Source organism: Dipodomys merriami, unplaced genomic scaffold, assembly GCF_024711535.1.
Source record: "Dipodomys merriami isolate MVZ:Mamm:240054 unplaced genomic scaffold, mDipMer1.0.p SCAF_21, whole genome shotgun sequence".
NCBI classification, from domain to species: domain Eukaryota; kingdom Metazoa; phylum Chordata; class Mammalia; order Rodentia; family Heteromyidae; genus Dipodomys; species Dipodomys merriami.
In genome coordinates, this window is record NW_027203493.1 from 9,659,413 (window position 1) to 9,686,817 (window position 27,405).

General features: G+C 42.1%; 1 protein-coding gene across 2 annotated transcripts in view; it reads right to left on the reverse strand.

Annotated features, from left to right (window-relative positions):
- Positions 1–27,405, reverse strand: part of Ext2 (exostosin glycosyltransferase 2) — a 123,511-nt gene that overhangs the window by 17,533 nt on the left and 78,573 nt on the right. For both annotated transcript variants that reach the window (XM_070032538.1, XM_070032539.1), the window contains exons 9-10: positions 20,309–20,498; positions 10,998–11,164 (exon numbers count right to left, since the gene is read on the reverse strand). In XM_070032538.1, coding sequence (XP_069888639.1) covers positions 10,998–11,164; positions 20,309–20,498 — 357 coding nt within the window. The remainder of the gene's footprint in view (positions 1–10,997; positions 11,165–20,308; positions 20,499–27,405) is intronic.

Sequence of the window (27,405 nt, forward strand, 5' to 3'; positions counted from 1 at the left end):
ACACAAGTGGTTCACACCTGTAATCTTAGCTAGCCAGGAGGATCACGGTTCAATGCCAGCCTGGGTACAAAAGTCTGCAAGACTCCACTTCTAATTAACCAGAAAAGGGCTGGGTTGTAAGTGTAGTCCATCTGCTCATTTATTAATTGGACTATTTGTTCTTGTGGTGTTTAATTTTTGGAGCTCTTTATATACTTGAATATTCTTTATCCAATGAGTAACTGGCAGAGATCTCCCATTTTCCCCATTCTGTAGGTTTTCTTTTGATTCCAGCCAGTTTTTTAAAGGTTATATTTTAGATAAGGATATTATTTTTTTCCAGGCTGGCCTGAGTCATTATCTTCTACTTAGGTACCATGTTGCTGGGTTATAGTCATGTGTCTTCATGCCTGAGTGTTTGGTTTGGTTTTGCAGATCTAATTTTTTGTCTGGGCTAGTATCAAACCATGATTCTCTCTAAGTAGCTGGAATTATAGGTGTGAGCCACTGTGCCCAGTCATTTCTTAGAGATTTTAATAGGTATGTTGTGACATTTCATTGCAGCTTTATTTGCCTTTTCCTATTGATTATGTTCCATAATTAATCTGTTAATCCTCTTCAGTGAAAAAAGTCTGTTCATGTCCTTTGTCCATCCCCATTTTCTCATTGTTTTTTACTGTTAAGTTTTAAGATTCCTCTACATATCCTAGAATGGTTAGTCCTTTATTGGATTTGTGGTTGCAAATATTTTCTCCTAGTCTGTAGCTCTTCTTTCACAGCACACACACACACACACTCACTCACACACACACACACACACACACACACACACACACACTTTTTTTTTTGAGGGGGGGTGTTCAGTCCTAAGGCTTGCACTCAGGGCCTCAGTGCTGTCCCTAAGCTCTTTATTCAAAGCTAGTGCTCTATCACTTTGAGCCACTGGGCCACTTCAGGTTTTCTAGTGATTAATTGAAAATATAAGTCTCACAGACTTTCCTGCCCAGGCTAACTTCAAACTGTGACCCTGAGATCTCAGCCTTCTGAGTAGCTAGGATTACAGGCGTGAACCACTGATGCCCAGCAAATACTTATTTTCTTGCTTTTTCTAAAAGTGTTGTGGTTTTATGTTTTACACTTAGCTTTGCAATTCTCTGTCAGATAATTTTTATATAGGGCTTGAGGTTTAGGTCAAGCTTAAAATTTTCAGTGTCATGTGCTGAAATGCATGAACTGCATGTGTATCTTTTGCCTAAAACCAGCTGCCCTGACTTCTTTCTAGGGAAGTCTTATATTTTAAGGAGAAGATACAGAAAAGAAGCATCACCTTGCTACTAAGGGCCTTTTCAATTTACAAGTCAGTGGCATGTGTATAAACAAGGAAAGGTGAATAGCATACAAGAATGCAGAGAAAAGTGTTAAAGGAGTAAGGAGGGCAAAGGTTACTTCTGGGTTGGAATAGGAAAGCAAAGAGTAAGAAAAAGCTTTGCAGATTTCAGTTTAGAGGAAGAAAGGAAGTAGAGTTCAATTCCAAAGTTAGGACTAGCACTCCCCATTGTTCCCAACAAGTTAAATAGAGTGCAAATGATTTGACTACCTTTTTTGCAGGGCAGCAAATAAAAGACTAGGACTTTTCTACTGAATATCGAATACAGGATCATGAATTTTATCAACAGGAAGTATGTTCATAAATAAGCAAAATGCCCAACTTTAAATCCATTTGGCCTTCAGTTATTTAGTATGTATCTGCCATGAGCCAACCAGAGCAAGGAGCAAGGCAGGCACCATCTGTGCTGAAGGTAACACAATGAAGGGAAGTTTCCAGTACAGCCTAGATCTCTGCCGTGGATGCCACTCATGGCCCTACCTGTGAGCAGTGGCCTCTTCCTTCCCCCTACAAGATCAGAGTCAATATGTGACTAAGACCTCCACGTCCAGGCCCTCAAATCTTCAGCCCAACCCAAAGGCTGGCTGGGAACCTAGAAATATTACTTTTAAAGGCTGCCAAGTCTTGATCTAAACCAGCCAACAGACAGTAGCAAATATACAGCAGTCGTGATTAATGTGAGCCCTAGACACCAATTTTCAAGCACCAAGAAATAAATACGATCTGAGAGTTGAGCGGTAAATATCATGCTGACTAGTTCATCTTGCTTGCTAGAGATTCATTTCACAGTTATGACAGTTCCAAGATCAGGAACCGCCGAGCTTTCAAATTTTTCTTTTTTCTTATTCTCAAATGCAGAATTGCCATGTCGAGTGCAACAGTGATCCCAATCTCTGTCTCAGACTTAGGACTGGGCAGTCACTATTGTACTCTCTCTCTTTTTTTTTTTTTTTTGTCGGTCATGGGGCTTGAACTCTGGGCCTGGGCGTTGTCCCTCAGCTCTTCAGCTCAAGGTGAGCGCTCTACCACTTGAGCTACAGCGCCACTTCCCGTTTTCTGGTGGTTTATTGGAGATAGGAGTCTCACGGTCTTTCTTGCCCGGGCTGGCTTTGAACCGCGATCCTCAGATCTCAGCCTCCTGAGTAGCTAGGATTACAGGCGTGAGCCACCAGCGCCCGGCTTGTACTCTCTCTTATAACCAATGGTGCAATACAGTTTTCCTCTGAGAGCTAGAGGCTCTGTCCTCCTGGGGGAATGGGGCAGTTCAAGGCCAGGGCACTGCTGTGGTTTTGTGTGTCCTGGCCCTATGCCACATCCTGCCCATGCACCTCCATCACAATCAAGGCCGAGAAGCAGCCCATGAAGATAAATTCCTTTATCCTGAAACCATAAGCCGAATTCTGAAACTCTGAATTCCTAAAGCAGCCTAGGTTCACTTGTAATCAATCCCAAGGAGACAACAGGCAGATCTTGGAACAATAACTCTCCACCATATGGATCCTTTCAGGGTTGGGATATCACTACAGCTATCTCCTTTTCAACAGAGGGAGGGGAAGGACATTCTTTAAACCACTGCACAAACCAACACCTCTTTAAAATAACCTTCCCACATCATGAGCTTGTTCTTGAGGCCCAGGGCAGACCAGGGGAAGGGTGGGACTCTCCTAATCAGCACCTCCTGGCACACAATGAGCTCCCCAGGATGTTCTCAGACCATTCCCCTACTCACCTGGGACAGGAGGTTTGGGGTGATGAGACACCTCAGGAGGGCTGGAACCCTCTGCTTTGGGACAGGGAGTTACATTTGATGTCCCATTTGACGTTTCACTAATGGATATATAAACAAATCTCAACTTGCTGTTTTAATTTGCTCAGTGGGAGGAAAGTGCCACTCTATTATAATTCCAACTGGGTGCTTTTTTAACCAGTCAGATGTTATTTCAATGTTCAGCATACATACTGGATTTCCTTCCTTAATATTTGTTTGACTTATTCTCCAGTGGGGCTTGAGTGCTTCAGAATGGCTCGGAGAGGTCAGGTTGCGCTGCAGTGTCTCTCAGCACCTCCCTGGCTTCTGGCCTGAATGCTGGAACGTTCTTTCAGCACCACTCACAGCCATCCCACGAGGCCTATGTGTGTAAATCAATGCAAGCTGGAGATGGGACAGATTGCATAGCCCACTTGGGTCTGCAGAGCAAAGAGAAGAATCTGGGCACTGATGGACTCACTGGCTGTCTCACAGGTGAGACCATTCTCAGAAAGGAGCCGTGTAGTCATTCTGCCTACTGGGAATGATAACTTCTTTGGGCACTTAGAAAAGTGAAAGCCAAAGGAAAGAGACAGATGTCCTTCTCAGAACTGTCACTTCAATGGACCCACAAGGCTCAGAGAGAGCTTACAGCTACCAGCTTCTCTAGACACTCAACAAGGGCATACCATACAGCCTAAGAAAGTTTTCCAAAGGTTTACCTTTGGCAGCACAATGGTTCTAGCTACACTGTGACTTTTTAAATTTTAATTTTTAAAATTTTATTTTCTTGTAAAGATGCTGTACAGAGGGGTTACAGTTACATGAGTACATTTCTTGTCAAGCATTGTTACTCCCTCCTTTACACTGTGACTTTAGAGTGAGATGCACAGGTGATATAGAACAGCCTTGACACAATTTGACTCTGTGTATGTCAAAATCAAGTTTGGCTCACTGTGAGAGTGAGTGGCACAGCACACCAGCAGCCATATGGGCTGCCCAGGCTGGATCCAGCGTGTTTGTGAGCAGAGTCATCACCCAGGTAAATCACTACCTCAAGAAGACTCAAGAATCCAAGCTGGTCGAGGGGGCAAGGCCTGGAAGGTGAGGTGCCAGTTCTCCCTGAAGCCCCAAATACTTCAGCAACTGGATTACCCATCCACTGAAGGCACATGCCCAGTGCTTGTTCCTCCTTTAGAGGCCCCTTGTTACTAGTGTTGTTATACAAGAACAGAGTTTCACAGGGCCCTAGATGAATTCAAAGGATCAGCCCCAGGACCCATGGCAGGTAGAAATATGTGGCTCCACATACCATGAAGAAAGACTTTGCTGCAGAGATCCTCCTGGATTTCCAACAAGCCCAGGAACATTTCCAGATTTAGGACTAGGGCTTAAGTGTGGGGATGCAAGCAGTTAATTTCCTAGCAGAAGGATCATGATTCCAAGCCTCTGAGAAAAAAGTCTAAATCTTGTTTATATTTACTTGTCCTCAGACTCAGAATCATTGGCACACTCCTTGGCAGAAAGTTCAGGAATGAACAGACTAAAAGAAAGACAGTTTACTCCTTTGTTCTCTGATCACTTTTTAAGAAGGTTACCATGAAGTCTAATTCCATACTCATCTGTTTCTATCTTTCAACCACTCTAATAGGAAGAGTGGAACTGTTAGGCATAGTGATACATGCCTGTAATCCCAGTACTTGGAGATGGAGGCAAGAAGATCATGGTTTGGAGGCCAGTCTGGGCTAGATAGCAATTTACAGGCCAGACTAAGCTATATGGCAGACCCTGTCCCTAAATAAACAAAATTAAATTAAAAAAAAAAACTAAAAAGACGAGGAAGAAGAAGAGAAGAAAAGTGGGTAAGTTTATTTAGAATCACAGATTATTTCCCCTCCCCTTCTCTCCGTGGACACACATATAGACAGCTATAACGTAATATGGAGTCTCAACTCTGAAATTCAATTAGCCAAGTCCCCTCATTACACACAAAACCCGAGCCCTGGGTAATCTGGTCTTCAATTCATTAAAACATCTCTAGGGGGGCTGGGAAGGTGGCTCAGTGGTAGAGCGCTTGCCTTGCATGCATGAGGCCCTGGGTTGGATTCCTCAGCACCACATAAGCAAAAAGAAAAAAGCCGGAAGTGGTGCTGTGGCTCAAGTGGTAGAGCGCTAGCCTTGAGCTGAAGAGCTGAGAGACAGCGCCCAGGCCCAGAGTTCAGACCCCACGACCGGACCCCCCACTCCCCTCCCCCCCAAAAAAACCATCTCTAGGTTTTCTACTGCTAATTGCCATCACCATGGATCCACCTCATGATCTGGCTGATTGACCACACCCCTCCCAGCAAACCTTTCAGTTGGCCTGACAGCTGGTCCCCCAGCTGGTCTTTACTGCCTAGACAAGCCAAGCTAGCTCCCCTGGTTAACAAAACAGAACTCCAACCCAGCTTCTTAATCTGCCCTGACCAACCATACACTTCGTAATACATACCGACTGTGCTCAGTGCCCTTCTCTCAGTGCTTTCTCCCATCAGGAAAGCAGATGGCTCGAAGAGTGCTTTTTTCTCTCATGAGAAAAAGTGGGGCATCCCATGCTATTTTGCTGCCATCCCATGATTCTTTGGGAATATATACTTAAGAAAAATGAAAACTGGAGGTAACTGCCATTACTTTGTGTAGTCACAAGCAAAATAATACAAACAAATTCTCACACACAACCTCTACCACCTATGGTACATCAGGCTGCAAGAGAAGAGCATCAGACTTTGTACCTAACAGCAGAGTTGTTCCACAGAAGCCCCAACTTTATAACCAGTATTATTCTCCAAAAGTGTTTCACATATCTCAGGTGAAAAACGTCCAACACTTAAGTGCCACTAATAATTTTTTTATGGCTGGAAATGTGGATCAAAGTATGAAAGGAAAAGTAAATTCACAGGTTCATGCATTCAGCCAAGTCTCTGTGGCTCATTTTCGACCATATGTTTTAAACTGTCTGTCAGAGGCGGAGGAGGGGAGCCGGAATAAGTTGCTTTTTATTTCCCAGCTCTTTAGGTCTGAAATAAAAGCAGACAGACTTGAAAAAAAAAATCAAACATTCAAGTAACATTATCCACTGCTACTGTTCCCCTAGGAGTCCCCCACAATGAGTATCAAGAACTCAATAGATACTTTCCTGGTAAAATACATAAACAGATAAATAAATTATCCCAAGCTGAAAAGAATGTCCACATCTGGTAGCTCACTAGAACTTGTCAAACAAGTCAGAAACACGCAGGGCCAGGGAAGATCATTCCTAGCTCCTGACTTCAGGGCTGGAGAGGGAACAGAACATTTCCCAAGGCCCTGTGCCTTCCAACAGGGAATATGACCCCATCTAAACAGGCAAATAACCCCTGTGTTTTCTTCCAAGTAGATAAATAATTATACTGAATACTAGTTCCAAATGTCTGTGTGCTCAAGTCATAGACACTGAAAGAAGAATCCCTCTGGCCTTTCATTCCGAAGAACTTGTTATAGTGTATCTTTGAGGGTAAGAGTCAGTGGACATTTAACACCTTAAAGATGCAACTTAATTTCTTTGCACCTCAGTGTCCTTAGCAAAAATGCATGGAGTGAAGGATGATCTCTGAGGTACCTTCACATTCTGACCCTGCATTTCTTTTAAACAGAGCTTTCTGAATGGGGTGCTATGAATGGATAACAGGCATGCAGCAAGGAGATCTGATCTTCTCATCTGATTGGCAGTGAGCCCAGGTGTGCGTCTTGACCATGTACCCTGATATATAGAATTAATATTACCTATTTGTGCTAAGATTTGCTAAAGGCTGGATAAAAGCACCAAATGGCTCTAATAACTTTCTCCTGAAAAGGGATTCTAGAACTCCCAAACAATTACCAAGCTAACAGCCCAGGTGAGTATCCTCTATTGCTGTCTATGGCTTATACCTACAGTCTCTCAACTATGGCCCATTAGCAGGCCATGGTGCTTGTTGCTTGTGAAAACCATGTTGGAACTCTGGGGCTTGAGTCTATACATTATACGTTAGGTGAGGCATTAACAGAACTTTGGACAAAGTAATTGCTGGCTCATCCTTGTGTTCTCTGATCTCCTCCATTAAATAACTGATGTGTTCTCCATTCAACATCTCACATGCTAATGCCTATACTGTTTTTCAGGAAGTGGAGGAATTTGCCACTTCTTATGCCTAGCAGTTTGGTACTTCACACGGGATTACACCTTGTAGATTTACCTGAACTTCTGGTTTCTTAGAATGACAATATCTGAAGGGGTTTCAGGAAGTCATTTGGCCTGCTCTCCTGTTTCCAAGTAGGACCTGAAGCCACAATAGATGCTAGAGGACGGCTTTCTATTCCTTTATGAAAAGTTCCTTCTGTCACTGGATTTCTCTAAAATGATTTTGGCACTGGAGTAAAAAAGGTCTGTGGCATGTTTTCTCTTCAGTTCTCACATAACAAATACTGTGTATAGCTATTTTTAAAATTTAAACTAAGATAATGAATTTAACTGCTGCAGACATGATTAAGGCTATGGAAAAAAAAAACCCGGAAGAAAAATAAATGCTATCACTGGAGGTGAAGCAAGGAAATATTCTGGTATGTCAAATGAAAAATACTTGGTAACCAAACTCACCTACTTGACCTATTAAATCTACAAATATGAATAAGCCTTTTTAGGTACTCGTAGAACACTTACCAAAATACACCTCCTACTGGGTCACATAGTCTCAATAAATTTCAAAATAATAAATCAACCAGCATATATTTTCTTCATTGTAGAATCACACCAGAAATTATTAAGAAAAAAATAAATCAAATATTTTGACAAAGTAGGTAATGTACTTCCATGTAACTAAGGGTCAAAGGAGATAATACAAAGCAAATTACTCAATATTTAGAACTTAAAGAGAAATATGCATGTGAAGCAATGGTTAGGAAAATCTGAGTCCACATATTAGAAAATTAATACTAAAATCAATTATTTAAGCTATCAACCAAAAAATCTAGACAGATAGTAGTAGTTTAAATTGTGAAAGTATAGGATGAAATACAACTAGCAAAAAATATTGATTAACTAAATACAGAATTAATATACAAGAAGAAAACCAACAGAATCAAGCTAGATTCTTTGGAAAGACTGTAACACTGATAAACCTCTAATAAGATTCATCAAGGAAAAGAGAAAAGCTGGGTGTGGTGATACACTTCTGTAATCCCAGCCCTTGGGAGTCTTCTCCAGCAGGAAGATTGTGAGCTTAAAGCCATCCCAGACTATAAGAGGTGGGGGGGGGGGGGGGAGGCAGGGAGAGACAGATTACAAAGCTTACCAGGGAGTATTGTGAATGACTTTCTGACCAGTATATTTTACAATGTATATAAAAATGAAAAGATTCCTTGAAGAACACAATCTATCAAAATGAACACAAGAAAAACTAGGAAGTGTGAATGGTACCGGACGCATTAGGAAACTGTCAGTAGTAAGGTCTGAGGTGCTTCAGAACAACAAAAGGAGCCTGCACGGGGAGGAAGAAAGTTTCAGTATCAACTTAGAGCTCTGACCCAGCCATATAAGCAAAGACCTGAGCAACTATGCACATTTCTCATGAATTGATAAACAACTTTGTTTTTCTCCTCTCCTTTTCGAGTTACTATTTGATCTGGGGTGTTTTGGTTGGTTTGTTCTAAGTGCTGCTTCTTAGAACCAATAGTATTTATGTTCAGAACCAGTAGTTTCTGATAGAAGACATGTGGGGCAGACTCTTCAGGAAACAATTTGGTGTCCAACAAACTTGGAGTTAAGTAACAACTCTTCCACTTATTAGCTGTGTGCCTTCGACAAGTTAGCTAAGTCTGTTCGGTCTGAGCACAGAGTAAGGAGAAGAAGACCACCTTGCATTTCCCATTGTGGAAAAGTCCAAGGTGAAGTGTGGCACTGAGGATGCAGATAGGAGCAGGCAAGTCTCACAGTGGAGGAGGCTCTGAAAAGCATCTACTTGGGTATCTCCTGGAGAAGGTTCTGGTGAACGGGGACCAGGCAGCTCCTGGTCTCACTCCTCTAGGCAGCAGCTACTCCCTAAGAGGGATGTGGAAATAAACCCAAGCAAGCCAAAGGAGTCTCCACACTCCTCTTATAAACTATCTGGCTACAGGATATATTATGAAATCAGCTACGGAGATTCCAGGGCTCAATAGATTTGAGATCTCAAGGCATAACTTCCAAACTAACAGAACTTAGGGATTTCAGTCCAGATTTCAGTTAGACCAAGTGGAAAGTGAAGAGGCAGCCCTCGTCCACCTTGGCCCCATCATTCTGAATGTTTCCCTTGCAACCTCACTTTTGCCACAAAAATAAACACAGCGGTAGATGTGAAGCCATTATATACAATGAAGAAAACACTGGCAGGAAAAAAAAAATTGTCTTTCTCCTTACAACCTGATGAGAGAAACAAGTAGGCAATTTTTTTTGGAGGAAAAAAAAGGGAGTAATAGTATGCTAAATGTCATCTAATACCCTAGGTGAGATGCTGTACAAATCCCTTCTTATGAACGAAGATAAAACCAAATGATGAATGCACCTTTCTGTAGCTGCTCCTCTGTTTCTCATTAGCCAGTTCTCTAATAACCAGGGTGCCACACATTAATCTATCTTAGAACAATTTCTTTCTCATTGGAATCCAAGGTGAAATATTTTAAAGTAAAACACAACTGGGAAGACTTAAGCTTTGGTAGGTATGGAAGTTCTTATTTCTTCTCACTTAAAATCTACCTTTTTTATTTGTTAAGTGCTGGGGATCAAACTCTAGATCTTGTCGATGTTAGGCAAGTGCTTTTCCTCTGAGCTACATCCCAGCCCTAATCTCTGACTTTAGGATTTGAAGACAAATTTCTATAATAAACATAGGTACCAAATATAGCTTCATTTAGCCAAATGTCATGATTTTTTTTTAACTCCAAATTCAACAAATCCTGAGTCAATTAAAAAAAAAAAAAAAAAAGGTTCCTCTCACCCGAAAGCAAGGTGACCACAGGGGATAAATCTCCAACTTTCCCCTGTGCCTGCTGGAGCTAATTGATTTATACACTCCATTGCACTTTGGTCTGATACCATAGCTGCCTCCTGCAGCGCACGACTCGACTGTCGCCGTCATGCCTCGCACCTACATCCTCCCTGACAGGCCTCATCAACTGCTGTTGCTTCTCACCAGGCCTGGGCTCTGGCACTTTCCCCTGGAGAGACCTTTACTGGTCTCCATACTTAACCCTTGAACCCAACATAATCCATCAGCCACCCCAAATGAGCAGTGAGAGAGAATGTTTCTGGGTAAAGACAGGCAGTGGCCTCTCCACTTCAAACTCATCAACAGGGTCTGCTTTCTGTTTGCCAGTGTTGCTTCTTTGCTTACTATGTTAAGCAAAGTGATGGCTTCACTTGTTTCTCTCATCAGGTTGTAAGGAGAAAGACAAATTTTTTCCTGCCAGTGTTTTCTTCATTGTATATAATGGCTTCGCTATTTTCACTATTGCTGAGCCTGGCAGCCAGAGTTGGGGAACTTCCATTCTGGGAGATATGATTAGGTGCTTGCTAAATGTAATAGATGCACTTTGGAAAATGTACCCAGGGGACTCTCCTTGGGAGTTCCTAAAACCAGGGAGGACACAGTTCTCATTCTGGAATGGGGCTTCCTCAGGTTTTAAAGAACAGTTATCATAACCCACTGTATGTCATGTACATGTGGCCTTCAAACTCTACTGGGAAGTTTAGCTATTATGACTCTAGAGGAGGTATAACATTCTTTTTTCAGAAAAGACCAGCAATAATAGCAGTAGATGTCAATTTACACACACTGCTGAAGGCCTCCTTACCTCATAACCGAACTGCAGCTCATCTGAGGTCAGCATAATGATGTCATCATCAATGGCCAGGACAGCCTCTGTCTCAATTTCATCATAAGGGAAGAAGCGGTTGCTCAGCTTGTTTTCAGCTGTCCTCACAACCTTTAATGGAACCCTGATTTTGGGCCAAAGAGATTCTAGAAGAAAAATAAAACAAGGTATTTACTGCTCACCTATCTTGTGAGAGCACTCTACCACAATGAGATGAAAGGACTAGCTTCTTTCTATCCATGGCTCTCCTCAAGGGGAAAGGTAGGCCAGGCCAGGGAAAACAACACACACACACACACACACACACACACACACACACACACACACACACACACACACACACACACACACACACACACACACACACACACACACACACACACACACACACACACACACACACACACACACACACACACACACACACTTACTTCTATCCTTTCTAATTCCCTGCAATACCACTAATTCTCCATACTGTCTTATCTAGAAGAAACAAATTGGCTTCACTTCACAACTGAGAGGCAGGAATATAAATGTTCTTTGGCTGACATCACCATGACAGGAAGAGAAAGACAGCATGGATCCCAGTCTCAGGACCACAGCTGGAATATCAGAACCTACCTCTTCTGTCAGTTTCCCATCAGTGCACCCAGATGTCAGAAGCTATGGCTAGGATCAACCACAGGTAGCTTTAGGCTGCTGAGCCCACCCCCCTCTCCCTACTTTCCCAGGATGAGTGCTGCCTTCCTAACCCTACATTTCCTCTCCTAATTTGGGGTCACTAGGATAGGTTTCTCATCATGACCAGTTTACAGAGTAAATATCACATTTCTAGGTTCCGTTGTGTGGGATTTTCTAGTATGTTGAAGAAATAACCCATGACTTGCCTTATATTTTCCCCATTCTAACTTGAAATTATTACAGCAATTCAACCACAGGGTTGTTTAGTTTAAAATTTGTTCTTGGCAAATACTTTGTTGGTATAATAGCAATGTTTCTCACAGATGGCAGTTTATTCTTCATATAACATTTGTCAGGTGAGAAGTGGAAAACCAGGTATCATGCTGTTTTTAGAAAGACTATTGTATAATTGGTTGAAGATTTAGTTTTTGTGAGTCTTGAGGCCCTCAAATACTCATGGCCACAACAGAGTCACCAAACTGAAGGAGACGCAAAGCAGAGGGAAAGTCAAAGGGAAAAAGGTCGCCTCGACTGACTATAGTGGAACATCTGACCTATGCATTGTTACAACCTAACAATGAGATGCACTGTTGGATGCTCCCAGGTCTTGGAAGAGGACTATGGAAGACAGAAGCCTGGTGCTTAAGGAAGACATCCATAGCTGCCAACTGGCCTGTGGCCTAGACCCTAAAAAGTGGTCAACTCCAAAAGAAGTATGCTTAAGAAAGAGCTGAACATGAGACCAAAGAAAACGATCCTCTGGGCCACTGTCTTTTAAATGATAACTAACGGATAAAGATGCTCCTGGGTTGGGGGTGGGGACGGGAGAGACAGGGCTGGCGAGGGGGGTGGAGATGGGAAGGGCTGGTAAGGGGAAACAAAGGAGGAGGGAACAATGCTTGATAAGAAATGTACTCATTACTTTGCTCATGCAATTGTAACCCTTCTATATGGTATTTTCACAATAATAATTAAAAAAAAGATGCTCCTGGGCACACAAACTGAGGTACTGGAGACTCACCTGTGGTCTGCATTATTTATAAGAAATTAACTAAGTCCCTCTCCTCAGGAATAAGCAGAGAAGGGGACATTAATTCCTCATAGATGTATTGTTATCAAACTTCCTGACAGCATAACTCATTTACAAAGTATCCTTTATATGACTAAGAGAGAAAAGTAACTTGTTCTGCTGGCTAGTATTTAAACCGAAGTCTGCTGACCATTGAAGACCACATACGACCTGCACCATAATACACTTAGCTCTACAGCCCCATGGTTTTCTAATTTGGAATAAACCAGGAAGATTCAATGATTCTTTTCATCCTTATTTTTGCTTGCATTACACCCCTGGCTTCAGTTAAATAAAATGCCTGCCACATATATACTGTCACCAGATTCTTATAAAGTATGAACTATAGTATCTAAAATACAGGTTACAGCTTTATCTAGGAGACCAAATGTTTAGACCCATTCATGCTCTTAAAATCACTGACAAACCAAAAGTAATTTAATTTACACAGGACAAAGACACTCACTAATCAGTGTATTAAAAACTAAAATGGAGGAAATTCTAAAACACAATTACACATTCCATTAGCCATTAGAACATCTATGTCATTGTCATTTTGTATCATTCCCTCCCTGTGACAGAAACAAGATGGGCAAGGGAAACAATGATTCATCCTCCCAAACCCCCTGACTGGATCTCCGCTGAGGTGGTGCCTGACACACACTTGGAGAAATGCTGTGCTAGACTTAGTACTCAGATTTGGGAACTGCAATGTAGAAGATGAACAAATGGAGCCAACAATTTGGAAGGAGTATTGAGGATAGTTTGGGCAATTGAATCCAGGATTTCTACAGAATGTATAGAGAGACAAAGTGGGCCTATTACCAGATTGTTGCCTTACAACTTGCAGTTCCATCTTCACTGTCCAGTTTGTGATGCTGGAGATGACCCTGTGAATACTTCTCCTTTGCCAGCTGGCATGATGATAGCCTTTGTCAGGGGAGGGCACTAGAAGGCTGCTATGGGAAGATGGAGTTCTTGATGGCTGGTGTGCTTGCTTTACTCTGCCCCTGCAGTAGGTGGCCAGCAGTAAGCAGGTATTGGCATTCACCTCTAGTAAGTATACATGGCACCCTAGGGGAAGCTTCCCTGAAGTTCTGTTCCTGTCTCCACCAGCAATTCTGTGGAGGCTCACAGTCGGGGTGGCTCCAGAGGAAGTCCACTGAGGCCCCAGTTATTATCCCAGAAAATTAACAGCATCATTTGTAGCAGATTCCTATTGAATTCTGGGGGCATCAAGCAGGAGAGGGAAGGCCATCACTGCTGCCACTGTTGGCACCTTGGCACACTTCACCATCCAATATAACACAGCTCTCCTCGGTCCAACAAAGTCTGAATCTCAGCTCTAGCCACAAATCATGCATTATACATTTTTTTTTCTTTTTTTCCTTTTTTTTTTTTTTTTTTTGTCATGGGGCTTGAACTCAGGGGCATAGGATCTGTCCCTGAGCTCTTTTGCTCAAGGCTAGTGCTCTACCACTTTAAACCACAGCACCACTTCTGGTTTTCTGGTGGTTAATTGGAGATAAGAGTCTCACGGACTTTCCTGCCCATGCTGGCTTTGAACCGCGATCCTCAGATCTCAGTCTCTTGAGTAACTAGGATTACAGGCATAAGTCATCAGTGCACAACACACTAATCATTCTTGATATTACATTTTTCCTGTTCAAATTACTATGTGGCTTCAGATTTTTAATTTCTGACAATTACTTGAGGCAGCCAAGAAAGGTTAGAACCATAACCAAAGGCTGGGTGAATGTTATAGGGAAATTGATTGAGACTCATAGAGGTAAGAAGCCTTCTGATACTACAAATTGTTTTAGGATGGAATGAAATGCCTTCAGCCACACAATGTATCTTTTTGCTTGAAATGTACTAAGTATAGTAAGATTCTATCTGTTCTCAGGTAAGGAACTAAACAAGATACTCTTAGGAAAGCCAGAAAGTATAGTAGAAAGAATAGTTTGGGAAACAACTTCCAGTCTACTGTTCATGAGCCATGTGATTTTGAACAAGTCAATTACAGTGAACCTGTTTCTTCAGCTATGGAGAAGGTGTAACAGCCCCATCTTTGACTATGACTTTGACCCTGACTATGAATAAAGGTATATAGCAGTACAGTGCCTTGCACATGGTATACATTACTAAATGTCAGCTGTGCCTTCCCTTGAAAGTCTCTATCTACAGAACCAGACTTCTCTCAACTTTAGGTCATGGTGGCAAAGGGGTAGATTTTGCATCTGGTACATCACCTAGACTAACCATCCGGAAGCATCTCCAACTCATGCTTCTTGTGCCCAGTTGTACCTAGGTGGAAGCCCTGCCACAAAACTGAAAATACCACACATGCTAATGGAACTAAAGACACAGAACTTTTGCCATATGAGCCCCACAAAGTAACAAATAGTTCCTTTTCCTACTCTACGAAAAATAGGCCAGCTGCTGTGGTTAAGTAGAAACACGCCTCTGCTCTAGATGGAATTGGGACTTTCACTTTGGTGGTGTGTACAGCATGTCTACTCCACAGGCTCTCCTACTAGCTTTATCTACATATACCCTCACTTGAGACAGTGGCCATAAAGAGTGAACTTGCCCCTGTAAAGTCTTTGATGGGGAAGTTTTAGAGGGTGATGAAAGCCAAGGGGGATAATATGGGGTACAGATGGAAATGCAGAATGAATCACAGCTTTTTGAGGAGTATGATGACTTTCCCTTGTTCTAAGATTCATCAGGGTAGCAAAAAGTCAGCCTGCACAAAAGGAGCCTCCATTTCAATGGCCTGCTCTCTATGGATAATCAGTACCCCAAGGACTCTAGAAAACTTCCCAGATTCTTCTCTTCACTTTGTCAAATAAAATAGGCCTCCATGACAGGGAACTGCCAGTGACAGGATGGGAGGGCAGCAAACCCATGAACATAGACCATCTTGGCATGGAATTTTAGTATTTTAAAAGCATTATGACTGGGGCAGGAGAGTGAGAAGGGGGCTATAAGGCAGGGAAGAAGAATACATGAGAAAGAGATTTTTCTCCCTGCGAGTGTTTTTCAAACAATAATTTACTTTTCTGGCTCTCTGAGTCCCTGACAAGAATATGGCTCTTCTTTGTTCTCCTAACTTAGACAAGTGGCAAAGCATGATGACATTCCTATAACTACATGGTTATCTAAATAGACATGGGAACTCAGGGCAAAAGCATGAGCTGTGGATCCTGAGAGCCCTGTGTTTATTGCTGTCTCTGCCACTTGCAGCTTTGTGATTTAGGCAAGTTAATAATTTGAGTTCTTTTTACTTTTGTAAAATGCAGACAACAGCAGCTTCCTTGCAGGCTTTTCTGAAGGACTAGAGACACTGTGTATGAAGTATCAACATAGTTCCATTAGTAGGATAAAAGAAGCATATGATAAACTGTTGGGACAGCAAGTGTCATACCATTATTGTCTTCATCAATGGATTATTGTGAAGTCCTAGAACACTACCTCTTTGCTGAGATGTTGAAGAGGTCCAGACAGAGGACGTGGAGATGACCCACCAGGCCTGGTCATCATAAGTGATGCAGAAGGAAACAGCATTAGAGCAAGAAATCTATTGTTGAGCTTAGATGGGGGTCTGTTCTTATTATTTCTTTTAATCCTAAATTCAACAATATTGTTCTGTATCTAGTGTTCCATCCTGTAAATCTCCAACAAGCAAAATAGAAATGTCACCGCCTAGGCATACAAAAGTAACCTAAAACTATGATTTTTTTCAAACATGTTGCTAAATTTATGAAAACCAAACAGCTGAGCCAAGCAACTGAGTACTGCACAGTATGAGGTTTAGTCCTTGTATCAGTGATTAAAAAAAGAAACAAAAAACTGGGGCTCAGAATGTGGCTTAGAGGTAGAGTGCTTCCCTAGCATGCCTGAAGCCCTGGGTTTGATTCCTCAGCACTACATAAACAGAAAAAGTTGCACTGTGGATCAAGGAATAGAGCAGTAGCCTTGAGCAGAGAGGCTCAGAGAGAGTGACCAGGTCCCAAAGTTCAAGCCCCAGGACCAAAAAAAAAAAAAAAAAAAAAGCTATAATGATTGGCAGCTTTGCTTTTCTATTGGGTGCCATGGGAGATGCAAGCAAAAGGAACTTTTATGCAACTTGGGAAAGATACTGCCAAGTGTTCAGGTTGGCTGAAGAAGAATCCAAGCCTGCAATTCCTATCTACATGCAGAACACACCATCTGATCATCACACAAACCTGATCTTCACACAAACTTTGAGCCTGCTTCAGAAGTGTCGAGTTGCTCAGTGCATGGATGGGCTTTATGACCTTACTTTCCCAGAGTTCCAGAATACACTCAAAGAAAGGCAGCTACTTCCTACTGTCCTTTCTGGGTTGAGTATCTTGAAAGGCTCAACTAACCCCTTGCTGCCCATTAAGGATTGTGACAGCCACCACCTGAAGCTGGGCGTGGTGCTGATGCCAATTCAAATTTAAAACTGAAATAGATTAAAACTAAAGACTGAGTTATACTACTCAAAATGTATAGTACAATAGCTTCCTTCAGATAGAGGCCAGGAGCCAAGGCAAATAACCTCTCTATCCATCAACTTTGGAAACTGAAGACTTAGAAAAGGGGAATGGGAAGGTACGGGGCTCAAAAGCAATATGACGAAAGCACACTGGAAATTTCAGTTGCCTAATCTAAGTATTACTTAAACTTCAAACCCAACAATTTAGACATAACTGTAACCAAAAGAAAAAGAGCATTTGGTTGCGATGGAAAATTAAAAAAAAAGTGGGAATTGGGAAGAATGATGCCTACACTAATCCTCCCAGCAGTAGACATGTTAACCACAATATTTATTTTAGTAAATGCAGAGAAAGTGAAAAACATCACTTTTGCCTCTAATATTTCAAAGCTTTAGAAAAAAGCTATATATATATACATATATGTATATATATATGTGTGTATATATATATATGTGTATATATATATATATATATATATATACACATATATATATATGCTGTACATGAAAGATCAGATCCATGTGCTGGCATGAGCACCAGAGCTGACAGCCCCAGTTACCAATTGAACAAACACCCCACAGAAGATGAAACATGGTCATGTTCTCCCCCAACAACCACATCACCAGAGCCAGAGCTCTGACCTAAAACCACTGACAGAAAAAAGCAAGTCTATCACAGTGCATGTCAAAATTAGGGCCCGATCAGTTAAAGAGTCTCTTTCTTCCCTAGAGCCAAAGCATTTAAAAAGTAAATGAAACTGCTGGTCAGAAAATTAACCACTATATTTTAGTAAGGTTTGCCCAATAATTAACACTGAATTCCCAGCTCCAAACTCAGGTTCTTGCTCGGCCTTCAGTTACACCAGTGCTGAGGCCTGCACCATACAGGAAGAAAACCATTTCTCCTTTCTCATGCTTGCCCAAACAAGTGATTCAAATTCACAGCAAATGGTTTGCCTTATGCCCAAAGTGGCTAACCAGAGTTTATAAAGAGAAACCTCTTTTGCAGTATTAAGTTTTATTTTAACTGACAAATGACAATTGTACGGGTTTATAGGGTACAGAATGATAGTACATCCCCAGATCCTCTGCACCGCAGCCTGCATTCTGCTGTTCTCAGGCTTGCAAAGCAGGGCTTGGCGGCTTTCCTGCCACGCTGGAGGTCTCTGTACACTGGGGTAAATGTATGTGTTTGAATGCAACGTGACACAGGGACATTCCAGACATATGAGGGGCACACAGTCTTCTGTCTTAAACACGACTGTTAGCAATGCAGCACCATCTAATTCACTTCTCTGGAGAAAAGTGACACTATGGACAAAATCAAGTGACTCAGGAGAGACTTTCTCCAGTTTCCTTTCCTTTACAACTCCTTTCCTTTCCTTTGATTCCCTTCCCCTTGTCACTTTCTTCCTCCCTTCTTAAGTAATATGAATAGCTTCCTTTTTCACCTCCCCATTTCCCCCTTTATTATTAATTAATTAGTTAATTAATAGAGATAGAATCTCATTATGTAACTCACCATCCTGCTTCTGTGTTCCAAGGGCTGGGATTATATGCCTGAGACAGCACCCCTTCCTCCCTCCACCCCACCCCTGCCCCCACTCTCTTTTATTTGTATTAAGAATTGAACTAACAAAACAAAAATTAGTTGGCTATAATGTTAAGCGAAAGAAGAAATCTTGGTACCAGTAGCTAGTTAATGTTTTAAAAGGCATAATAGAGGATGCTCATTCAATGTAGCTAATTTATTTACTCACATTGTACCTCTCCAGACCTAAAAAGAGACATCCTTTCAAAGAACAAAAATCCCACAAAGAACAATTTTTGAAATGTTTCAGGAGGCAGTAAAGAACCTTCTTAAGCAAATTCTGACTTGCCTAACCGAGACAGAAATACGGTCTTCTTCCAGCCTAGACTCCAGATCTACTACTGGTAGTCTGCAGGGCTCTCTGGACTTCAGCATAACCAATTAAAAGGACTAGCCATAAAAAGTGCAGATACTACTGTCGGGCAATAAACTAGACCTTATCGGTGACAGTGGTGCACATTACAAACTTCAAACTCATTCCTTGCCCTAATCCATCAGAAACTTCCTGGCTTTAATGGGCTATAAATGGCGAGAGCTTTGAAGTCCTTGGGATTAGGATCAGAAATAGACAGACTGAATGAGAAACTAAATGCAGGTGGAACGTACTCTGCATCCCGAATTAAAAACAAATCCAATTAATCAAGTAGTCCTCAACCTTAGCTGCCAGCCAGCAGGTTATAGGGGTGGCCGAGTCAAGGAGCAAAGTGATTAAGGGAGACCAATGGCAGCTTCTAGTAAGAGTCTCCTCCAGGACTGACTCCAGGTCTGCAGGCCCTTTGCTGCTGGCCTTCCAAATCAAAAGTGAGTCCATCCTTTTTTCTTGGTTTAAAGGAGAGCACAGAGCAGAGATAAGAAGGAGAAAACTAATGCATCTTAAACTGAGTTCTCATGTAAACAAATCAGCTTGGGATGGTAAGGAAGGCTGAGACCTGTTTTTCCCAAGGCCGACAGCCTTTGATCCTATTGATTCCTAAGCCCTCAAATACTTGTGCACAGAGTACACCAGGGCTGAAGTTAAGTGGGCCACCCTAGAACAAGAATGAGATGACTTAAAACACTGGGGTCATGCTGTCTAAGAAATGGAATTGCTTTTTTTTGGGGGGGGGGTCCGGTTGTGGGGCCTGAACTCTGGTCCTTGGCCCTGTCCCTCAGCTCTTCAGCTCAAGGCTAGCGCTCTACCACTTGAGCCACAGCGCCACTTCCGGCTTTTTTCTTTTTGCTTATGTGGTGCTGAGGAATCGAACCCAGGGCCTCATGCATGCAAGGCAAGCGCTCTACCACTGAGCCACCTTCCGAGCCCTGGCATTGTTTTTGACAGAGCAGGAAAGTTTAGGTGGAAGAGGGTATGCGAGTAATTTGGCCATGAAGGGCAATACAGCTGAGAGCTGCAGGAAAGACCAAGCCAGGCCTCCCTGAGAGCACTACTTCCCCATTCTGCTTACCTTCTGGAGGGTTTTTGTTCTGATTATTCCAGACCACCAGCAACTTGGAGAGACTGGGTACCTTTGACACTTCAGTGATGACCCGGAAGAGGCTCTCCACACGGTCGTAGGTGAGGACAATGGCGGTGAAGCCTTGAGACTGTGGTGGGATCAGCGGAAGGAAGAGGGGGTTGCTCACACTGGCCCACTTCTGCAAGAGGAAAGGCAAGTGCAGATCAGAGGATCTACCGCAGTGGAGCTGACCCAGCACCATCACCACCAAAACTGGCTGTGACAGGCTGGCAATTTTTTCCCACAACCAACCTAAGAACCAAGCTACTGCTCCAAGTCTTCTTCTCAGGCCTCCTTATGGAAGACTTTGGTTCTGATAACACTAAAAGGATCTGAGATTTCCAGTTAAACATGGCAGGTTAAAGACATGTACTGGCTTCCAGTTTGGAGAAGGCTTCCAGTCCCTCTCCAAACCACTGGCATGGTAGTTCGTGACTGTAAAAGAGACAGCAACCATAAGTTTAGCTCCTCCATTCCAGCAGACTGAAAGGGATCAGAGACTCAGAATGTAAAAGGTGAGTGCAGAGGTAGGGTTGAAGGCAGGAGAACCAGTTAAAACTATGTGTCAAGAACAGTCAGAGACCCAGATACCCAAACTGTCCCTTTACCCCACTCAGCCAGAATAATGTTCCATCTCTCTTCCTAACTGGAGCAGGGAGGGTTATTCCCCTGGTCAATGGAAGTCCTAGACCAGGAAATACATGCATGGCTAAGAAAATCCAGGACAAAAATCTACATGCTAAATGTGGAGCCTTCTTCCCTCTTCAGTTCCCAACACACTAGGAGCTGTGAGGCAGTGCCTCCCGACCCAGCCAACTCCCAGGGAAGCCCTCCAGGCAGTAAGTAGCCCGCACACAAAGAACACTTCTGATCAGCTTTTAGTGCCTCCTTAATCATGAACAGATTCTAGAATCACAGTTATTTCGAGAGCATCTTCGGCAGGAACAGCGGAAACTGAAGGAACAAAGCGAAAAGAAACTTTGAGAAAGCAGAGACAATAGCAGAAGCAGAAGAAGCTAAACATCAGCAACAAATGACATCCTCGGGAGGCAAGACATTCACCAGAGAAACAGTAATAAATTGCTATTTTTACTTAAAAAAGATCTATCAGAGACCAGACAAACTCTTGGATATTAAAAACATGATAGCATATAGGTTTTTTAATTTGTTTAAAAAGAATTCAAAGATGAACATGGCAAAATATTTCAGAGTGGACAATAAAAAGAGTAAAAAAATAGGACAGAAAGAGAAAACTCACAATGTCCAACATCCATTTAATGGGTCGAGAAAAAGACAACATAGAATACAGATGTGATAGCTCTATCCAAGAAATTAAGCATGTTTTCAGTATAAAGATGTCAAAGGCATGTATTTCCAGACCACAAGGGTCCAATAAATGGCCAGCACAGTGAAGTTAGAAACAAAAGAGACAAAAATAAACAAAAGAAAGAAAAAACAAAAAGAACTACTGTGTCAAAGCACAACCCTTCTCTAAACAGAACTGAAGAAGTGTTCACAAAATTTATCATACACCTCTCCGAACTCAGTTTGAAAGTTGTTTAAATTAAAGCTTAAAAAGTAAGGAAAGATGGGGCTGGGAAGGTGGCTCAGTAGTAGAGTGCTTGCCTTGCATGCATGAGGCCCTGGGTTCGATTCCTCAGCACAAGCAGAAAAAGCCAGAAGTGGTGCTAGGGCTCAAGTGGTAGAGCACTAACCTTGACTGAAAAGCTGAGGGACAGTGCCCAGGGCCAGAGTTCAGGCCCCACAACCAACAACAACAACAACAACAAAAAGTAAGGAAAAAATGCTATCTCTTTCCTTGGACTAGAATGTTAAATAACTTAAATATAGCAACACAAGCAAAAATATCTCTGTAGTAGCAATATATTGGAAAAATTATTAAAATATTCTTATACCTTTAACTGTTTCATTAAAGTGTAAGTTATATAATTCATCTATTTAAAGATAGCTTTGTTACATTGTATTAATATTGTTATCATAACAATGTTAATTTATAGATTAGTACATATATATAAATTTATAATATTGGGGCCTCCTGCTCATAGACCTAGCATATCTTTTTATTTGTCAGAACTAATGTAGGCTTTGTAAGTTTTAAAAAAATGGTGGCAAAAGTATATAAACTTTCCACTTAAATCATTTGTAAGTATACAATTTGGTGTCTTAAATTTCACTCACATTTATATGTGACCAGAACTAAACCCTATCTCCACCAGGAGGAGAATGTGAAAAGTCCTGTCATTCTGGCTGCCTCACACTAACTTCCCCCTGGATTCCTGAGGTCCCCTATCAATCTCATCCATACCACTGATGGACACCCATCACCAACCACATGTGACAACAGCTGCCTGCCAGATGCAACAGTATGGGATAGGAAACATACACAAACACATGGAGTACACATGGGATGGGAAGTCAGAGAGCATGAATGGGGTTCCTGGCGGCCTAATGTACCAGGGTATTAAAGTCAAAATGTCCACCAAATGCCATCATTAGACTTTACAATGAAGAGAACCAGTAAGAAGGTGGTCTTCTCCATGGTGACCTGTTTCCATGAGCTCACTCACTGACTCTGAGCTGTAGTCTTAGAAGGTGCCTGGTTAGTATTTATAGCCTAGTATCTGATAATAGAACCTTTTTGTGTTTTCTGCTTTAAGTTTTAGTCTTCATGTCTTCTTGACTTTTTTCCCCCCACTAGGTATAAGGCTCAGGGTTTGGGTGCTGTCCCTGAGCTTCTTTTGCTCAAGGATAGTCCTCTACTACTTGAGCCACAGCTCCACTTCTAGCTTTTTTTGGTAGTTTATTGGAGGTAAGAATCTCATGTACTTTCCTACCCAGGCTAGCTTCAAACCATGATCCAATCCTTAGATTTCAGACTCATGAGCAGCAAAGATTCCAGGCATGAGCCACTGGTGCCTGGCTTCTTCCTGACTTTTATAGAAACTGATGTCAGTAAGTAGTAATGTGCTTTGAGTCACAAATAATCCCACGGGACAGTTTAAAAGTTCTATCTGCCTCTGCTCTCTATTCCCTCCCCTGACACGACCCAATATCCACTTAAAAAATACCATTTTAAGTGGAAAGGATACAAAAAGGACTTTTTAAAAAGAAGTATATAAAATAACTTAATGTGTGATACTAGGAAAGATTTCCTGAGCAGTTACTAAGTGCTACTAGGCCCACATATATTAGCTCATTTGAGACCCACAACAACCCCCAAGACAGATATAGTTACTGTTCTCAGTTGACAGATGATGGGAGTGTAGGATTAGGAACAATGAAGGACATTCAAGGTTATTCAGCCAATAAGAGCTGGGAGACAGCCCAGGCAGTCTGACTCCAGGACTCACATGGGGTGGTCCCCAGCCCCTCCCACGCAATCCTGCAAACATACTCAACAGAGTCTGGGGCAAGCATCAGTGTTTTATACACTCCAGCATTCACTACTTCTAGCTCTTTGCTTAAAAAAGAAATCATGAAAATTCTTGACCCATGTTATCAATTCTGGGCCAATAAGCATGAACCCACTCTAAGATGATGACTCTGAGAGTACTAGGAACAAAAATGCATTGAACGTATAACCCAGAGACAAACTAAGCACATAAATTAAAAAATGTAAATAAATATACCACTGACACAGAAGGAAAAACTATTAGAACGCCAACAAAATGAGGTCTATGCTTTGGGAGAGGAGAGGAGAACACCAACATACTTAAGTACTTTTTTGACAGAAGGAGAATAGTTCCCCAAGTCATGCAAAACTTAGTTTCATAATAAGGCCTGGGATTTAACTGGAGGCACCCACCAAAGGCACCCCAGCTCTATTAAATGTGCTGCCAGGAAGAAAGAACCTAAGTCTCTGGCAAGATGATAGATGTGGTCTCATCCCATGTGCCAGCTCCATTTGGGACATGGATGGGCAGAGAAGGAGAGGACAGGAAGGAAGAACTGGCTTCGAAGGGGACCGGTGCTTTCCACACTAGCCAACTGCATTCCAAGCAGGGCTGGAAAACTAGAGAAGGTAGCATGCAGGGAGATAGAAGCATAATAAAGACTGAAATCTGGCCAGTAATTGCTCATAACTACAGAGACTAAGATGAACCCAGAAGGCAACATAAGAACTAATGATGGAACGACGAATCACTGATGTTCCACTACTGGCGAAACTGAAGCAGATCAATTCTCCACTATGGAACACGTGGCCAGTGACGATGAAAATGACTCTGAGAATCTTAAGACTTTATTATGCACCCAGGTTCTTCACTCACCAGTTTGTAACCTGGACAAAGTACTTCACCTTCCTGTGCCTCGGGTTCTCTATGTATAAAATCCTAATAACAATACTACAGATTTTCTAGGTAGTGTTTATGAGCACAAATGAGGAAATGCATAAAGCACCTGGCATATGCCAGTATTGAAGAATGGTGGTCAAGGGTTGACCTAGTCTGAGCATCTGTTGCCCTACATTTCTCAAAACTGTTCAGAATTAGCATGAGATGTTATAGAGATATGTAACCAAAGGAGTGAACATGGACCTTGCCATTTATTCATTTTGTAACATTTAAAGTTGCATCTGCATCAGTTTTCTCAGCTACAAAATGGGGGCTATGAAGTAGCTATCTCGCTGAAGAATAATGACTATAGGAGCTCATGTAAAGAAGCATGTAGCATAGAACACTGTGAGCAGTAGTGTAAAACAAATACAAATCACTCCTGACCTTCCCAATTTGTGTTCTTGTCTGCCAAAACACTGTACTAGCAATTCATCAATCATTCCTACTAAGGTTACTTTTGCTCATAGGTCAGTCAGTCAGTCAGTCTATCAGTCAGTCAGCCTATATTTCCTGACCAGATTCTATAAGCCTGCAATAGAGATGAATACAGTCCTCAAAACACTATGGTCACTAAACTGAAGGCTTGGAGAGGCAGAGGGAAAAAAATCAAAGGGAAAAGGTATTCTCAACTGACTGTAGTAGAACATCCAACCTAAGCACAGTTACAACATAACAATGAGCACCGTTGGATGCTTCCAGGTATTGGAAGAAGGTCTATGGAAGAGAAGCCTTGTGTGTAAGGAAGACATCCACAGCTGTCATTCAGCCTGTGATCCAGACCCTAAAAAATGGGCAACTAAAAAAAAAAAAGTAGGCTTAAGAAAGGGCTGAACTTGAGACCAAGTAAACAACTTTGGGGCTACTTTTTTTTTAATGGTAACAATTGTTGAATCTAGTTTCATTCCTGACACATTATCTGTCATTTTCTTTGGGATAAAGATGTGGTACATGAACTGAGAGATTGGAGACCTGAGTACTGTATTACCTATGGTGGGAAAGATGGCAAGGTAAAAAGATAAATTACACTGCAAAAAAAAAAAGTAAGTAATAAAAGAATGTATAAAAAGTACTCCCCAGGTACAAGTACAGAATCCCATCACCTCCATCTCTTGGGAGAAGATAAAGAAGCCATCCTTGAGGACAATCTTCAGGTGCAGGCTGGTCAAAGAAGCCCTGGGCAAACTAAGTAGCAAGTGCAAAGATTCAAGACTGGTTAAGATCCAGCAGGGTCATAGCCTACTGGAGGAGGGAGAGGAGTAAATGCAAAAGCTCAGAGACAGGCTGTTTGAAGATATATCCTGAAAACTCTTGTATGACAGAAACCTTTTTAATGTCATACCATTAGTTCTTCATTTTGTTTGTATATTTCTTTGGAAATGTTCTTTTCCTGAGTATTGCTTTGTGTTCTATTTCAAAAGATCACAAGTAGGAAGTCCTGTTCTTCAGATAGGCTTTGGTGCCAACGGCTTTCCTCTCCTCAAGCATAATCCCATTTGCTTACAGAGCTCAGCGACAGGGTAGATGGACAAAGGCAATTTAATTGGGGTGCATGCCTTCATAGGCACTCCACTCCACTGGAGCAAAGTCAACAAACCAAGCCCCAGAGAATAAAACTACTGGAGAAAGCCATTTCAAAAACGACATTTAGTCACCTCTGAAATACCTTTCAGAACTGACCCCCTGCTGGCCGGTCATAGAGAGTGTCTACAGTCTGGGACCTCTTGACCCCACTTTCTGCAGGAAATCAGGCAAATTTAAACCTCCATAATTTACTCAAGACTCTGGCTTTTGCCAGGGAAAGGGCAAACAATGCTGGCAATTAACCCTGTTGCCTGATTAAGTCTCCAGTGTGGTGAGATTGGCTATGAAACCAGGCAACCAGCCACAAAGACCTGGAAAAGGGGCAAAAGCTGTGTGACACAGCTGTACCTCCTGAGTCTTGGTACCAATGGAAGTTCCAAACATGCTCCCTGCAACTGCTCACTCAAAAGACAGAAGGTGATTCCAGAAATGTGTATTATTCTGACAAAGCACTAGCCTTTGAACCAAAATTCTTCCCTCATTTCTAGCGGACTTCCTTCTGATCCTTCACTTCTCACTCTTCCAATGAATAGAAGCTTCTATAATGTTTAAAAGTTTCAATCAGAAGTCCAACATTGTTAAATTGCAACCAGACCAAAGTAGTCCATGACAGCTGTCACATAACAAAGCCATCTATAGGCAAAGTTTTTCCTTCACTTAATGAAGGTGCATGAGCTCCCAGTGAGCAAACCAGCAGAGAGTTGTGGGCCAAGTTTCAGGATGCTTTGGAAGAGAAGCCTTGGGAGACCAATCTGAAAGTCAAAACCAGTCCAAGGAGTTCCAAACCTGGGCAGCTAGCTGTGCCTTGGCAGCTCTGCAAAAAGGAAGTTATGTGCACCCTTCTGCAATCCTTGCAATCTTACGGTTGAAGGGTCACAGCAGCTCCATCTGAGCTTAACCAAAGCCACACTGGACAAGATTACCCTTCAGAAGACAGAGGAAAGGAATGAGGGAATGGTCTTTCTGGAGCTTCTTGGGGATTGTTAAATCAAGAGCAAGGAAAACCACATTTCATGAGCAACTACAGTATTCTTTTAGCCTAACCAAGATCAAACATCATCATGGGAGAGACCAAGCTGCAAAGCAGGATGATTCAAAATCTAATTACTA